The sequence below is a fragment of the Cnephaeus nilssonii genome (genome assembly GCF_951640355.1).
Source record: "Cnephaeus nilssonii genome assembly, chromosome: 13".
Classification (NCBI taxonomy): Eukaryota; Metazoa; Chordata; class Mammalia; order Chiroptera; family Vespertilionidae; genus Cnephaeus; species Cnephaeus nilssonii.
The window spans coordinates 21,633,820-21,651,828 of NC_137084.1; the positions used below are offsets into that span (position 1 = coordinate 21,633,820).

General features: G+C 33.3%; 1 protein-coding gene across 2 annotated transcripts in view; it reads right to left on the minus strand.

The window, feature by feature from the left end:
- Positions 1–18,009, minus strand: part of ELP4 (elongator acetyltransferase complex subunit 4) — a 170,170-nt gene that overhangs the window by 81,026 nt on the left and 71,135 nt on the right. The window contains exon 10 of one of the 2 annotated variants that reach the window (XM_079786924.1): positions 12,870–13,050. The exons of the other annotated variant lie outside the window; for it this stretch is intronic. Within the exon in view, the coding sequence (XP_079643050.1) occupies positions 13,042–13,050 (9 nt within the window). The 3' untranslated portion in view covers positions 12,870–13,041. Of the gene's footprint in view, positions 1–12,869; positions 13,051–18,009 lie in introns of those variants that run through there. 2 annotated transcript variants of the gene reach the window in all.

Consider the following 18,009-nt stretch of genomic DNA (forward strand, 5'->3'; position numbering starts at 1 on the left):
TTACTTTGAAAATTAGACTGATGTATAAGGAAACCAAGGCCCTTTACTTTCAATTTTAAATCTTTAATTATCAGCCTTATACATTTGAAAGGCATCCTAAATTAGGTATTATCTTAGTCCTACCTTTATTTACTTTTACATAATTATCTTGATGAAAGATATAATTATAGCATTATACAAAATTACTAACCCATGCTTTAAAAAAAATGTTTCCTAAGTGATAAACACATTACATATGGATTAAGGCAATAAATCTCCAACTAAAATAAGAGTTAATTAAAAAGTGGGAACTATAATTCCGGTTTCTTAGGAAAAAACAACCTTATGAAAAAGAGTGATTTGGGGAAATATTTTATGAATAAAAATTTCAAGACATAATTTCAATGACAACTTTCTAAATTATATAAAAATGATTATTTTAATGCTTAATTTAGCAGGGAAAAACCTGAGAAACACGACTTCTGACACCATGGAAAAAGCAAAAGGCTCTCTTTGGCTTTCATTTTTCACTTTGTATCACTGTGGAGTGTCATGGAGATAGAATCACAATGTGACATTTTTGTCCTCATCTTTGATGCTTGCAGCATAAAATTATCACTCTTATAGGGAGTGAAAAGGAATCTCCTATTTATAAGACAAGGAGGCTATTATGTAAGAATTGGAAGGAGAAATTATCCCTGGCTTGGTTGAGAACCACTAGCAGGGTCGCCTAAGACCATTGGAAAACACAGATATTTACATTACGATACATAACAGTAGCAAAATTACAGTTATGAAGTAGCAACGAAAATAATTTTATGGTTGGGGGTCACCACAACATGAGGAACTGTATTAAAGGGTCGCGGCATTAAAAAGGTTGAGAACCACTGCTCTAAAGGAACGGTAGCAAAGATGGCCAGGACACAGCACTTCCAAACTGAGTTCTAAACAATGATTCAAATTATCATAAAATAATTAATCATGTTTCCCTCAAGTGATAATAGATATAAATGTCAATTGACTAGGAACAATGAATACGTAAGCCCATGGGATATTATTATCCAATGTTATCAAGATGTTATCAACTTGGCACCTCCCCTATATTTCAAGGGTACATTTTAAATGCTCAGTTGGTTGGGCTTTAATTAGTGATCCTGATAGCTATCCATAGTGAACCTCTACCACAGGTCTACAGAGGTGAGAGGTAATGCAGACCAGCTAAAAAAGGCATTAAAATAAAAATAGAAGTTATTTGATAGAGTTCTAATGCATCAAGTAACAGATTTTCTCATTAAAAGGGTAGTTTAACTAAGCCAATGATTTAGAGAGAAGTCAATAAAGTGGCAGGGAAGAGTGAGTGGAGTGGAGAAGGAGCCAGCAAAATCTTCACAAAGAAGAAAAGATTGAGTTAGCCGTTAAAGTATTTTTGAAAAATTCCAAGTTGATATGGGGAAGTATTGCAACCTTAAAGACAAGAAACAGTTTTGTAGCTAGGGAAATTTTAAATAGTTTGGTACGGCTGCTACTGCAGGGCAAGGGTTGCCTTGACTGGGCTTTGAGAACTGATTAACAGTGCTGCTCCCTAAAGAGCAGATGACTGAGATCCACATGGAGAGCTAATTACAGATGCAGACAGGTTACAACACTGTACCTATAGTCAACAATAATGTATTATCCACTTAAAATTTTGTTAAGAGGGTAGATCTCACGTGAAGAGTTCTTATGACGATAAAAAAAAATAGATGTCAGATACTTAACCAAGTCACATATACTCTCAGTTTTTCATTCAACAAATATTTACTGAACACCTACTGCACAGGGTGAGCAAAAGTAGGTTTAATGTAGAATACAAATAAATAATATGATAATTAATAAGTAATAATCCAAGAATAAGCTGTTTCATGTAACTCACAACTGTAAACCCACTTTTGCCCACCCCTGTATGCTATATCCTGTGTTAGGTTCCGTGTATACATCAGTGAATGAGAACATGACAGTTTCTGCCACCAGCTTACAGTAGGGTAAAGAAGGGAAACAAGAAAATTAAAATAATGTTGGAAGTGCTATATATAGAAAATTTACAAGAATATTTTTGGCACTTACAAAAGACAGTACAGGGACCACAGGTAAAAGTCAGGCTGCAACTTGGAGCTCAGGCAAGAGATAAGACTGGATAGGCAGCCAGAGGCCAGATCTTAAGGACATGTATTTTGATAAAAAGCACTGGACTACATTAAAAACACTAAAAGTACCTTCATAAAGAATTACTACCTGAATTAATAAAAATCTGTAGTTGATCTTGCTTTCATGTTACTAGTCTTTGAAACTTTAATTGATCAATATGTACATTATATTGAAATAAAATGTTTCATTGTAAGTCAAAGTATTAAAAATGACAGAATTTCTTACATTTTTCTCTACGAGACTCTTACACACACACACACACACACACACACACACACACGCTCACACAAAGAAAATTTCATCCCAATTTCAAAAGCAAAGATGAGGGAATTATTTTAGTGAGAAAGTATTATTCCTTCTGGTGCCAATTATTTTATTAAAAATAGTCTGTAGAACACAATAATATTTCCTAATGTGATAGTACTAAGGCACATTTCCAGCATAAGTTTATATAACTTACTTAGCACTAGCATTTTCCTTTGTTTTGTCACATTTTTTTTTTTAAACATGATTCATGGTGTACCATGCTTAGGCCTACAAGAGTATTTTTAAAAGGCTATATTAAAACCCCAAACAAAAAGCATAATTACTTAAATATTCCATACAACATCATTTTATTCGGCTGTTTTCTAAATTTAAAATAAACTAATTCTTTTTTGCAAATGAAGCAATTACTTTTTCAGATCATAACTATTCAATAATTACCAGTTTTAACTTTTTGAATATTTACTGTAAAGTAATATAATATCAACTCTTCTGATTAGAAAATAGATGCTTGTGGGAAACATGAAAGCAATTTTATTTTTAAAATATGCAGATGCATCATATAATAAAAAAGTACATTTAATGATCATATAATTAGATAGGAGGAGTAATTGGATATGGTAAGATGAATGGATCACAGATTTTACTGCCTAAGTTAAAATTTAGCACAAAATTAAGACTGAATACCATTGGAGTTAGTGTATAAGTTAGACTTTTTATATTCAATTGCTTTCCGAATAAAGACTATACATAGGTAGTTTACTAATTTACTTTGATAAAACTCCCTTTTCTTCAGAAAGATATGCAGGCCACTGCAGAAATTATGGAGTTAAAATAAAAATGTGGAAATATGTCAATAGTTTATTTTTACTTTCCCCCCCAGGATATTTATTTTAGGTGATGTTACTGAAATCTTAAATAGCTCACCAGTAACTGTTATGTTAGTTGAAATAAAAATACTGTAGTAAAAAATAATAAGAGTTGAAGCAAATTAAGCTCACTTAAAAATAATTTATATTGCACCCCACTATATGAGTGTTTCATTCACTATACTGACTAAATAATTATCTCTGTAATTCTAGGAAATTAATTTATGTAAGTTTCCAAAATAGAGTTGATGATTATTAGACATGAGGTGCTTTAGAAAAGCTCTGTGCAGAATGCACTAGTGATTCCACTGCTGATTAATAGGTTATAGAAAATATTGCCCTTGCTAAAGGAATCTTTCCAGGGAATAAGAAACTTTTTAAGTAAAGGACAATGAGGAGTAAACTTACTAAGTGCTTGCTCTGATGACCAACAGAACAACACGAGCAAAATTGTTCAGGCCATCTGAACATCTTCCGGTGGAATTACATTTCAATAATCCAGGACAGATTAAAATAGGTTCCACTTTATAACAACTTTCTATATATTATAATTAGTCAAAGTGCTTCGTTTAAATAACCTCAATCTTTCCTTTTCCACATTAAATCTGTTGTTCACTGGGTTCTCTGTGTTGGTTAGTATAGTAAAAGTAGCCTTACTATTACACCCTCCTTATACATTCTTGAAAATTCCTTTAGATTTCTTTTTTTCCAGGGTATTAGTAATAAATCCTTTAACATCTCCTTGTCCACCATCTCAAAATGTTTGGCATTTCTGATCCCCAAGGAAAGGCATTTTTACAAAAAGAATATAAGGCAGTTAATGAGTTTATTTTCTCAGATAGTCATTTTTCTCTAGACTCTGCATAGCAATAGTAAAGGTGACAATTAAGTTTACTTAAGGAATCTTTATAAAAAATTAAAATATTTTCTACCACACTGTTCAGTTTGTTTTATTCAAATCTTTAAAATAATTTATAAATAAAGAATTTGAAACTTATTTTAAAATATTATCATGTTAAAATGAGAGAAACTCATTATAGAAACATTTTTGTAATACAAAAATTTACTTAGCTGGCCCTGGCTGGTGTGGCTCAGCTGGTTGGAGTGTCCTCCTATGCACTGAGAGCTCATGGGTTTGATTCCTGATCAGAGCACATACCTAGGTAGCCAGTTTAGGTGGGTATGGGAGGCAACCAATCCATGTTTCTTTATCTTCCTCCTTTCCTCTCTCTAAAAATCAATAAACATATCTTTGAGTGAAGATTAAAAGTTTTTTTTACTGAGATGTTTCAAGAACTGGTAAATTCTGGTAAGAGTCAAAATACTAACAGGAAAGCTTTGATATTTGACACTTATGGTATGTAAATAAAGAACAGTTTAGAAAGCATACGTATTTTAAAAATGACTTTATGGTTTTTAACTACACTGTGAAACTAACTTATAGGTAGAACTTGTAACAGCAGAAAATGTTTACCAAATGTTTTGGGGTTAAAAAAGTTTTGTAGCATAAAAGTACAAAATGAAAATGCAAAAAGAGAGAGATAGAGAGAGGGAGGTAGGGGGAGAGACAGAGAAACCTCTCTCTACCACAGGCACAGTTTAAGACTTGTTTCACTAATAAATGGACCCTTCCAGCATATGGAGTAGTTGCCATGTCCTCCCAGGGATGGGCTGTAGCTATGTTCACCTCAGGCTCATCAAGAAGAAGTGAACTGTCAAGTATAATTTCAGTCATAGAGTGGTTTGGATGAGACAGATTAGTGGTATGCAATCATGATAGATAGTTTATCTTAGCTCCAAACTGCCGCCTGGGAAATCTTGAACTCAAATGAACACAGACTCAGTCATTATTAGTGTCAAAAAGGTGTACAGAGACAAAATTTGGTTGGCAGCATGAAAGATGAATCAAGGCGAAAAAGTGACCAATTGCATATTCGAAACCGAAATTGAGAGGCATACAACAGTTTGAAAATACTTTAAATACCAGGAAAGTCATTCATTATTAATCGTTCATTGATTAATATTTAAAATGTGTTTCTGTAAAGTAATATATATTTTAAAAGATAATATAAATTACATGTATCTTATTTCAAATTATTTATTCTCAAGGTAATGCAGAAGAGTCCCCTCTTATATAGAGGAATAAGACAGCAAAATATTTTTTAGAATCTATGTAATTTTAAATATCTTTTCTTCAGTTGGATATTCCAAAAAAATAAGACTTTTCCTAAAAATTAGCTTTTTTGGTAAATATTTTAACATTTAAATGTTACACAGTTTGATGATTTTCTTAGGAAGAAATAAGAATATATAAGAGAATAAAGTTAAAATGTGAAAGAAAATCAAAATAACCTTGCAGATATTTTCTTTACACCGTAAAATATATATCTGTAAGTTGTAAAATACATTATTCTATAAGCAAACACAAACTTTGGTATCTTTACATCAGACCCCCCATCCCAAATATCCACAAAAAAGAATGTCCTCAAGTGTCACCGCCTGAAGTGATAGACTCTGACAAATCTAACAGCTCTTTCTGTGTCATTCCTAATGCACTTGTCACTCAGTATTATCCATCCTCATTAATGACAATGGGAAAGTTTATCTTGGGAACACGTTTTAAATCATCTACTCTTTACAATGGGACCATGAAATCTCTTACAAAACATGAGGCGGGAACTACTCTGACAACAAAACCCCTTCCTGGCAGCTTTATTCTTAATTCCTGTTCGAGGAGTAATCTGTTTATTATAAAATCATACTGAACAATATATTAAACAGAATTTGAAACAAGAATAGCTAGTGTGATTTTCAAGCTTACAAGTATTTCTACAACATTTTTATTAGGCTGAAAACACCAAGTTGAGTCCTTTTTGCGAAGTTTCATGCAATCTTTTGTATCTTACAATATAAACACCTTTAAAAAGGAATTTTATTTTATCTAATTTTAAAATAATTTTAAAATGCCAAGGTCACAAATCTTTATATCATTATTTAAAAAATAATAATAGGCATTAACTTAAACAAAAGCAATTTTGAGTAAAACTGTCCTCATATTTAAACTTCCTACCTAAAATGTCCAAAAATTCCAACTCAAGAATCTTATGACTTAAAAATTATTTTATCAGCTCCAAAATTACTTATAATAATATATTTACATTTTAAGATTCTATATGACCTTATTTCCTTGCTTAAGAAATGCCTACAGTTTTAAAAAAATAAAATGAAAAATTAATAAGACTTCTTGATCCATAGTGCCCGCTTAAACTTACTGTTTTAATTTGATTATCAATTATATATGCTAGGTAGTGTGGATAGTGAACAGCTAATCTTTTTTGGTATAATTCTTTTTATAAAATCAATACTTGCTAGAAATATATCCTTATGACTCATTATCCATCACCAAAAGTTTAATGCTACATTTTAATGTACTGTACAGTAAAATCATGTTAAATAGACTACAATAAACTTGAAAAACTGCATTTAGTATTGATTTTTATTACTATTAATCATTTGAAGTTCATTTGTGAATTCAAACATGCTATAAACAAAAACATTGCATTTTAATAGTATTTAAATTATATGAACCTATAATTCATAAAGCATTTTTACTTCAGCATTCAAGGCTATTAATTTAATATTTCTTGTTGATTCTTTCTTTCTTTATTTATTTTAGAAATGATTCCTTTAAAGGATGTTGCAAAAATTATATGGGCTTTATGCTGAAGATTCTATGTTAAATGTACAACAAATACCATTAAATGGTCAATTTAATTTATAATGTCTTAGAAAAGAAATATAAACCTAAGAAAAACCAAGAAAAAAATTATATCTATTCCTCATATATTAGGTATTTATTAGGAATTCAGTGATATTACATAGAAAATAGCAGCTTTTCTATAGCTTCAGAAAGTAGATTTAGTAATAATAGGTGGGAAGATGCTTTAGCATCTGAAAGAATTTTCTAGCAACTGGAGCTGGTAGAGATTGAAACGGGGTACCTCTAAGAAAGTGGGTTCCACATGATTACATAGGCTGGGTGCACACAATGATAAATCGGCTTTGAAGCACTTTAAGCTCCTTCCCAATTTTAATCTTTTAAGAAATCCAGGTGTTTTCTCAAGGGACACACCTGCATTAATTCTAAAAGTGCACACTACACAAAAATGGTTGTGTGAATTCATTATTACTCAAATAAAGTTTAATTTTAAACGTTATCCTCTAATTGAAAAGTCTCAGTAAATTTTCTTTAAAGTATACAGCTTTCTAAAGTAGGAGTTCTTTATAGCAAACTTTCCCTGTAAATGACCAGACAGTAGGTACTTTGGCCTTGCGTGCCCTAAGATTGCAACTAAGTGATGTAGAGTGAAAGCAACCATAGACAACGCGTAAATGAGCAGACCTGTCTGTGTTCCAATACAAGTTTATTTAGAAAAACAGTGGAGTTGGATCTGGCCCACAGGCCACAGTTTGCTAACCTCATGCTTAAAGCATCAAGGGCATACTTGATTTAATATTGTCTTTTACTTATCTAGCTTACATGGACCAAAGCATAAGAACTTTCCCAATGCCCTGGCCAGTTTGGCTCAGTGGATGGAGCGTCAGCCAGTGGACTGAAGGGTCCCGGGTTCGATTCTGGTCAAGGGCACATGCCTGGGTTGCGGGCTTGGTCCCCAGTGGGGTGCCTGCAGGAGGCAGTGGATCAATGATTCTCTCTCATCAGTGATCGTTTCTATCTCTCTCTCCTCCATTCCTCTCTGAAATCAATAAAAATATATTAAAAAAAGAAAATAAAAGAAAGTTAAAAAAAAAGAACTTTTCCAATAGAATGATGGGAATGTTGTAATAATTGAATGTTGAAGAAAAATAATGGCCAATGTGGCACTACAAAGAGTAGATCACATTTCAAAATATCTTTACATGTACTATCTGGTTCTCGACTGAATTACACGTTAAGTCAATAGGACATACTATGAAGGAATGCATTCGGTATAAATTATGCACTATAAAACTTTTATTCTGAATATAATTGTCTTAAAGTTCTATCTGGACTAGAATGGTTTCCAGGAGGAAAATCTTAAGAAGCCAAACTAAAGAACTAGATTGGGATTTGTTGGCTCCATGTGCACAGTGTTCAAGGGCATGATTTTTCAATAGTGATAGTTCCAGATTCTGTTATATCTAGATATTAGTCACTTTACTGCTAATGTGTATTTAAATCTGAACTGTGGAATATCCAAAATGTTGTGTTAGATTCCATTGTACATAATTATTTCACTCCTAACTCACAAATCTTTTCCTGTTTAAAGCCAGGAAAACATAGGCAATAAAATCAGTCCTACTGTCCAGAGAAGACCGGACATATTAACAAGCAAGTGCTGAGTCAATGGGGGTTAGAAAGTATAACTACTTTAAACCTAAAGAGATAATAGGAATCAACACTGGGGGGGGGGGGTTTGCAAATTGAGAAAACTTATTATAGAATCTTTTAAGATGAAACATTCAAAATAATTTTCAAGTGGCAAGAAAATGACAAAAAGGAAATCATGATTCAAATAGCATATCGATCACTTTTGTTAAGTAAATATTATATTTTACCTCATTTCCTATATGGTATTTTTTAAAAATATATTTTATTGATTTTTTACAGAGAGGAAGGGAGAGGGACAGAGAGCCAGAAACATCGATGAGAGAGAAACATCGATCAGCTGCCTCTTGCACACCCCCTACTGGGGATGTGCCCGCAACCAATGTACATGCCCTTGACTGGAATTGAACTTGGGACCCCTCAGTCCGCAGGCCGACGCTCTATCCACTGAGCCAAACCGGTTTCGGCCCTATCTGGTATTTTTGAGGACACAGTTCGACTTTATTTCAGCAATAACAGTTCATTATATTACTAGCCAATATTTTTTGAAGGTTATTTTACTTATGAAAAATCTTGGAAATGTATTATCTACTTATGGAAACTGTATTAGCATTATCCTACTATTTCATATAGTCTGAAATGGTGAGATTTTTACAATCACACTCTCTAATGTGTTTTGAGCACTGTCAGGAGGATTCATTCATTCAATATCTTTTGAGCACCTACTTGATCAGGCACTGAACTAGAAAAAGGGGATACAATGATGAGTAAAACACACATAAGTTTACAGCATTTATGCCCCTAGATGAACATTTTTCCAAAGTTTTGATACTTTATAAAAGAGGCTTATGTATGGTATTTTCACTGTGCTAAAGTATGGCAGCAAAAACAAACAGTGCAGAATGGATAGTCAAGAGCTAAATAACAAGCAGAGATTACTTAGGTCAGGGTTTTTCTTGGCTACTTACTTTATAATTGACTAGCGGCCTGGTGCATGAAATTCGTGCATGGGGGGGGCTGTCCCTTGGCCCAGCCTGCACCCTCTCCAATCTGGGACCCCTGGAGGGATGTCCGACTGCCTGTTTAGGCCCAATCACATCCGGAATCGGGCCTAAACGGGCAGTCGGACATCCCTCTCACAATCCAGGACTGCTGGCTCCCAAATGTTTGCCTGCCTGCCTGCTTGATTGCCCCTAACCGCTTCTGCCTGCCAGCCTGATCACCCCCTAACCACTCCCATGCCAGCCTGATCAATGTCTAACTGCTCCCCTGCCAGCCTGATTGCTCTTAACTGCCCTCCCCTGCTGGCCTGGTCACCCCTAACTGCCCTCTCCTGCCAGCCTGGCTGCCCTAACTGTCCTCCCCTACAGGCCTGGTCACCCCCAACTGCCTTCCCCTGCTGGCCAGTCACCCCTAACTGCCCTCCCCTGCAGGCCTGGTCACCCCCAACTGCCCTCCTCTGCCGGCCGGGTCACCCCTAACTGCCCTCCCCTGCTGGCCATCTTGTGTCCATAAGGGGGCGGCCATCTTTGACCACATGGGGGCAGCCATCTTGTGTTGGAGTGATGGTCAATTTGCATATTAAGCTTTTATTATATAGGATTGGCCTTAGTATTGTTATAGACCAATCGGTTCTATAGGGTGACAGATCATTATTCATTTGATTCTTAATTCAAACCCCCCCAAAAAATTATTTTTGTTTGACTCAGAAGATTTGGTTTGGCATTGATTACAATTTAATTTTTTTTCATTTTTGATAGTATACAGCAACCAAAAAGAAAATTAGGAAGTGCTAAACAAATTTATTTCATTAGAACATTTTTACTCATTTGATTTTAGTTTGAGAATAAAAAATGATTTAAACCTGACAAATACATATGTAACATGTAACATCTAAGTGTATTAAAATTATTATAAGGTATAAAATATTTTTTTTTCATTATTAGTTTTATTTCTACCCTAAACTCTTAATTTATTGAAAAAATCAGGTGACTGAATTCATTACTAATACTTTATCTGCACCAACATTTTCCCCCCTAAGAGCATTGGAAAGGCTATGAAAGAAAATTAAAATAAATCACTATCTAGTTTGAGTCTGTTTTCATGACTATCCCTGACAAGTTTTGAACTTCAATACAGAAAAAATGGAGTATATACATCTGAGCCATTTTAAAATATGCTAGTTTTATGGTAAAAGACATTCGAACACTATCATTATGTGGTGTTTTTCTGTATCTGCATGTGATCTATATATTTAAACAAACAAAAATGTGTGTATATAAGCAGTTCTCCTTAAAAACTGCAGTTATATATTCTAATAAATTTCTGTAATTATTTATGTCAAGAATACAGTACTAGTGCATTTGGTTTTGCTTAACATTTTAGCAATTTGTTTGTAAAAGTATTAATAAACTGGTATTGTGTTAGCTTTTTTCTTTGCCCACTGAATATGACATAAATTGACCCATTTATTTATGGGCTCAACAAGGGCAATCCATTTCATGCTATATCACTGACCCTTAACAAAGATCTTGTAAATGAGTAGCCTATTACAATATGTACACGTGACCTTTAATTGCATCAAGAAGCTTTTTGTTAGAAGGTTTTCAATGCTACACCATAGCTACAGTATAAGTTGGTAAAATATTTCTGAGGTTATTGAACAGAAATAGCAACAGCACCCCCACCCATCACAATATGTACATAAGTAAGGCATTTAACTAAGTCTACACTGTAATAATACCTTTTAGATAACAATTGATCAGAAAAATAAACTGTTTTTCTAATTATATAAGAAATATTTATAACATGCACAAAACTTTCAATAAGTTCTTTGTAATCAAATACAACTTTGTTTTTCATAATAGCCTTTGGAAATAAAAAGTTATTTGAGCCCTAGCCGGTTTGGCTCAGTGGAGAGAGTGCGGACCCTTCAGTTGCAGGCTCGTCCTCAGTCCTGGTCAAGGCTCGTGCAGGAGGCAACCAATCGATGTGTTTCTCTCACATTGATGTTTCTCTCTGTCTTTCCTTCTCTCTTCCACTCTCTCTAAAATTAATGGAAAAATATCCTCACGTAAGGATTAAAAAGTAGTTATTAGAAACTTGAAACAAGCTTTCTTATAACAGAAAATTTTAATTTTAGTAGAAGACACTTCTCTTTTTTACTAAATAACTATACAATTACAACTTTACTTTAAAATGTTTAGTGAAGAATCAAGTACCTAACAAAACATACTCAAATACGTAAATGCATTTCAAGTGTTACTTATATTAAGTAATATTTAAAACAAAATTTTAATAAAGTATAGGGACAGATATTTCAACTAGTTAACTCAGAAATTTATGAATAAGTGAAATATATTTTGACAATCTTACAAAAAACTGAAACCAAATACTCAATTTCATTAAACCATTCATATTGGGTATCTTAGTTCTCGAAGGCTCACGTCACAATGATTTGGTTAGATTCTCTATAATAACGGTCGGTTGACTTGACAGCATCTGACAAAACAGTTCAGTGAACTTCACTGTACAGACACACAGAACCTGAACTGGCTACTCTATGAAATGTCTACAGTGGCAGGGAGTTATGACACATGATAACTGTGACAAAATTTGCATTTCCACTTAGATAAGAAAACTTCTTTACTGGTTTCGTGGATAAAGGCATTTCCATTATATCCCAGTTTCTGTTAGTTATTACGATCCCCAAATCCTACCTTATAAAAACTAATAGTTTACCAGTATATTTAACATCATATTTTCTTAATGAATAACACAATTTCTTCTTATTATTAAATTATAGGAAACAATTTTAGTAATATTAATGAATAAAAGAAGAAAATATTTGCAATCAGAAGATTTAATGCTTAGTTTTGCTTGTAGATGATATTCAAAGAACTTCCAATAAAAAAACACACATTTGTAACAGAAAATAGGTTTTACTATGAATAGATCAAATCTTCATTAGAACTAGTTAAAAGGGGAAGCAAAATTTAAAAAACTGAATTTGGTAGACTCATTGTCTTTTAAGTTGTATATACCTTAATCATCTCACAAAATAATGTCTGATGCTCTAAAGAAGATACTTTTAAAACAACTTAAAAACTACAAGAAATAAAATATAAACAAGCAACTGTCTATGAGCAAATTACTATTTGCAAAAGTACCTGAATGTAGAACTTATGTGAATAAAATAATAATATAATAATAATATACAATTTAGTAATATTAATTAAGTTTGGTATACTTTTGAACCACATCAAAGTAGTTGACTGGAACAAGGGAACTATGTGTGTTTGTACAGAATACTTTCCCTACCTATGCAGCAAAAATCCAGAAGTCTTACAGAAGTGGATAGTATTTCTGGGTATAGCATTACATTTTCTGAAAATTAATTTTTTAAATTAAAAAATAGCTATCACATAACAAAAATACTAAAAAAAAATACTAAGTAAAAAATAAGGAAAAAGCAATTCTGCCACCCTAACATATTCATGTCTATATACGTAGCAGATGTTATATAAGGGAGAAACTATGAGTAAGCCAATCTGAATTTTATCATGTATTTTATTAAAATAGAGTAGAGATGCTTGCTAGGATACATTTTTTTTGAGTTTTTTTGTTTGTTTGTTTGAACGCATCATGGCAGAGGCCTTCTGGCTTTTGTACTGAAACTGAGATGGTAGTACATCTTGGGGTATGGTGAGTAGTTAGTTGTTAAAGAGCACAGGCTTTGGAATAAGATAGACTTAAATTTAAGTGTCATGTCTGTCAGCGATTAACTTTGTGACTTTGGATTAGTTAAGTTGCTTGGTCTCTCTGAACCTTAAGTTTCCTGATTCATAAAATGTAGATAATAATGACATGTGGTAGTTATGAAATCTATGAGGTAATGGCAATAAAGCACTTGCACTAGTCCCAGACCCCTGTCAAACACTCAATAAATGTTTTATTTTTAAATAATAATAATTAACAGAGCTCCTGAACATGTTAACTTTCCAGGGTAATTCTGCTCATAGAGTCAGAGATGTGGATTTGATCCTGGCTCTAAACACAGCTCTATGACTTTGGGAGGGTTATGGAATTCCTTATATTTCCTTACATTAAAATGTGTGCAGTAATTTCAAAGGGAATGGGGGGAGGTGGGAAGAAATAAACTAATTAACTTATATGCATATATGTATTGCCTATGGACAGACAGTAGTGCAGGGAAGGCCCGGGGAGGTGACTGGAATGGGCTGGAAAGAGTCAATAGGGAGGGGAAGGGGGACATCTATAATACTTTCAACAATAAAGATGAATTTAAAAAAATGTGTTTAGTAACGCTTATGGCAAGGGTTTCTGTGAGGCTCAAATAAGAATGAAATATGGTCATGTATGTGAAAGCACCCAACACAATCAAATGAGATACCCAAGGTATGTTTTTAAATACCCTGAGGGTAGACATGAGTTACTTTAAAAATAGTACTTCAACAACAAATATTTATGGAACACCTACTATATGTGCTTATTAGGATTTAGCTGCAAATAAGACAGACTATGTCTCTGAAGATTACAACAGGTGAGGTTGAGTGAGGTTGGGAAAAATAAACAAATTAACTGGTAAACAATTATATAATACGTAAGTGCTATACTGAGAATTAAAATACAGTAAGTACATGACAGCAGGTAACTGAGTGAATACTTCAGATGGGTTAGTAGGAGACGACATCTCTAAGAAAGAGATTGAGAGAGTTAACCCACAATCCAATGAGAAGAAGTAGTCATGACGGGATGGGAGGGATGAATATTCTGGACATCAGCTGTGCAAAGATATGGAGGAAGAAGTGAGGATATTTTGGTACAAAACACCTGTAAAGCTACCTATATCAACAACATATGTGGTATCACATATCACAAATATGGATACCATATTTATTAAGCTCAATACTGTATTTGTTACTCTTCTAGGCATCCTGCAGAATATATTAGTAAAATACACATTCTTAGCTTCTAGCTGATGAAATGAGAAAGCCAAGATTTGTTGTCATTATTTGTTTTCTCTTTTTTTTACTTCCTTCGACAGAAAAATAACTCACTGTGGGAGGAAATGATTCAAGGAATATCATGGAAGCTGGGCGAATTCTACTACAGTAGTTCTACAAAGGCTTAAAGAAAATTCTTGGACTATTGCAATGTAATTTTCCTGGAGCCACACCACACAGCATATAGAAATGTTTGCATCTGCAGCATTTTAAAAGGAGAGATCTTTTTCTCTTTGCATTCATTAGTTGGTAATGAATCTATTATCATCCTGGTCTCAAAGGTGAGATTACTGTACTACAGCTACCAGAGGATCTTTGTGAGAGAGAGAGAGACTCATGGACTGAAGACTGTTTTGAAAGATTCGAAATATTTGACTTGTGCTTTTTGCGAACACCTTGCTATTCAAATATATGCTTTCCTTAAATGTCAAGAATAAAACAGTATTCATATGATATAACAAATTATAAGTTTAATACCTTCGATGTTGGTGACCATACAGAAACTTGGAGAGATATAATAGCCAAACATGAATTTACTTTTTCTTGCTAAATGAAGCAATGATGCTCTGCCAGCCAAATTCACAGGAAAGCATGTGAAATGAACACAAAAGCAAACAGGCCTGATGCTGCCCAAGGGAAAGTCAGCAAGATGGCAGCTTCAATCACTCGGAATAACACTAACGCCGCCTTGGGCTCTCCTCAGAATGGAAACATGTCACCATTACTGCAATGTTCCAGCAAATCAGAATGCAGAGAAAAGAACACTTATGCAATCACATCCTGGAAGGGCACTTTACTCAACATTTAAGTGGAAAATAATTATAAAGAAATTTCAGAAAAATTGTCAGTGAACATAAATGACTCAGGGAAAATTTTTTTCCCTTCTATTTCTTTCAAGGTGCTTAATAGACTTTCAAAAAGCTTCCCTCTTAGAAACAATTTCCTTTTAAATTCTCCTTTAGGAATTATTAATGTAAGGACACATTTGTATGAAGTGGTAAGTGGAAAGTTCAGGATTCAGGCTGCTAGTAAGAAATACTCATTTCCCCTGATACAGTACCATTACTTTGGAAGTTTGATTATAGGGAATAAGCTTTCACAACATTTATATAGGAAGTTAAAAAAAAAAAAACTTCATATATTTTGGGAACTTACCTAATCAGGATACTTTTAGCATGTGTCTAGTCATGTAGCCATCTTTAGTCAATCATCAAAAAATCAAAGGCAAATTGGCATGACTCAACCCTAACTTTAATACCGCATGATTGTGTCGTGTAAGCTTGTTTTGTGTGAGAGCCGCTGTGGTTTTAGCAGAGAGATTAACAACCGGACCTAAGCTGGCCTCCAAACCTTGCCCTGCTGATGCCTCAAGCTCTTTGAAGTCTGACCATCATACCTGGCAAAACAACAGTGGGAACTAGGATGGTGTCAGATCTAATCAAATTGTTCGCTGCAGCATAGCTAACTATGGGGTTCACTAATTGGCCCAATTGCGGATTATACCTTTTGCTACAGATTCAAGACAATAATTTAGTTAAATGATGTTTTTTTTTTCTCCCTTATCTCTTCTAATTAAGATTCCAAAGTGGGAAGAAATAGGATTAGACGAGTCTCAAAACTGGGTTCCCCTTAAGGTGGTATGCAATTTTGATAGGCTCGCTACGACATGTGAAATATATCAAGCATAGTATTAAACCAACTTCTGGAGATTCTGTGAAACCTATGTGACATTAATGTATGTCTATGTCACTTGGGAATTAAAATATAAATATGGGAATGGGAATATAATGAATATGTTAAATATAAACACCTAGAAAATGGCATTTCCATTGTTAAAAATATTAATTTGGATCTATTTTTGACAAATGATTTCATCCAGAGATATCTATGTTCTACTTTGATTTTCTCTTGTTAACTGTAGTATACCTGGGAATTGAAATACCAACCAATATTTGTGGAGGGCATCATTATCAGAAAAGGTATTTTGGGTTATGTAGTCCATAATGCTGTAACTTAATAATGCTCCTGAGCCAGACATTTGCATTTCCATTATTATACTTTAGTGACATAGCTGTGAATTGACAAGTAAGTTCACTATCCCTCCCCTCTATCTCTAGATATTGTAAACATATTGTCACCTTTCTACTTCCCATTTAAAAGTTGGAAAGGCTGTGACAAAATGTAGGGAAGTAAGGAAACCTAGGACCGAAGATATCATGCAACACTCTATTGTCCAACATTGTCACAGTGACTGACACCCTTGTAGCTTGCAAGAGTTTATGATTTACCAATATGTAATAATTTAAAAAATTCTACTGAATCATATCAAGTACACTGTAGTATGATTATAAAGCTAATTTATACTGATGCATATACTACTCTGATTTTAATACTTAAGAGTGAATCTACTAGGTAAGTGCATAAAAAATAGTGATACTTAATAAATACTGGTTGATCTATTATTCTGTGAGTAAAAGTTTTTTGTGATTAAAGAGGTACTGAGGTTCTATATTCTGAATTATGGGTACAGTATGATAAGATAACCTTAAGCAAACTTGATTTACTGAATTATCAATATTCATTTAGTATACAAGACCCACATAGATACAATATTTATGATAATTACTATTTTTGGACCAATTTAAGCTTACATAAGTATTATTTATCCTTATATTGAAAATTTGCAGAGAACAGTATATATCTTTTGTATATTTCAGCTTAACTCAGTAACCATACTTTCTGACTTGAACTTAAAAACACTGAATCTTAGATCTGGAAAACTGTTGCACTATCCAAACCTTGATAGAGGTTGTAACCAATGTAATAATACATTATTATCACTTATATTAGAAAATCAATTACTAGAATATATTAAGATATGATCAACCTAAACAATACAACATCAAAATAGTAAAACACTACTAAATCCAAGTAAAATGCTGCTCCTATCATGTAATCAAATTAATGCCACCGCATTTCAAATTTTATGAAATTTTGTTTATTATAATATCATAATGACTAATATAAAGAAAAAACTGGTTAATGATAACCCCAAAATTAGAGAAACAAAAATTACACAGATTGAAAAATACAAGTGTAAGTAGTTATTTCAGCTTGGAAGCTGTGTGCCCAAGTTATGCATCTTACAGAACTTTACAGAGAATGAGGAGGCAGTGTTTATAGCTCACTTGGCCAGTGGAGTTTATATAATACCTATTAATTTATAGGGATTCATAGTTGATGAATATTAGGTATTAGTAAAAATTTACTCTGATCAGATAAATGCTTTCACCTAAATCTGGACAATACCAATACACAT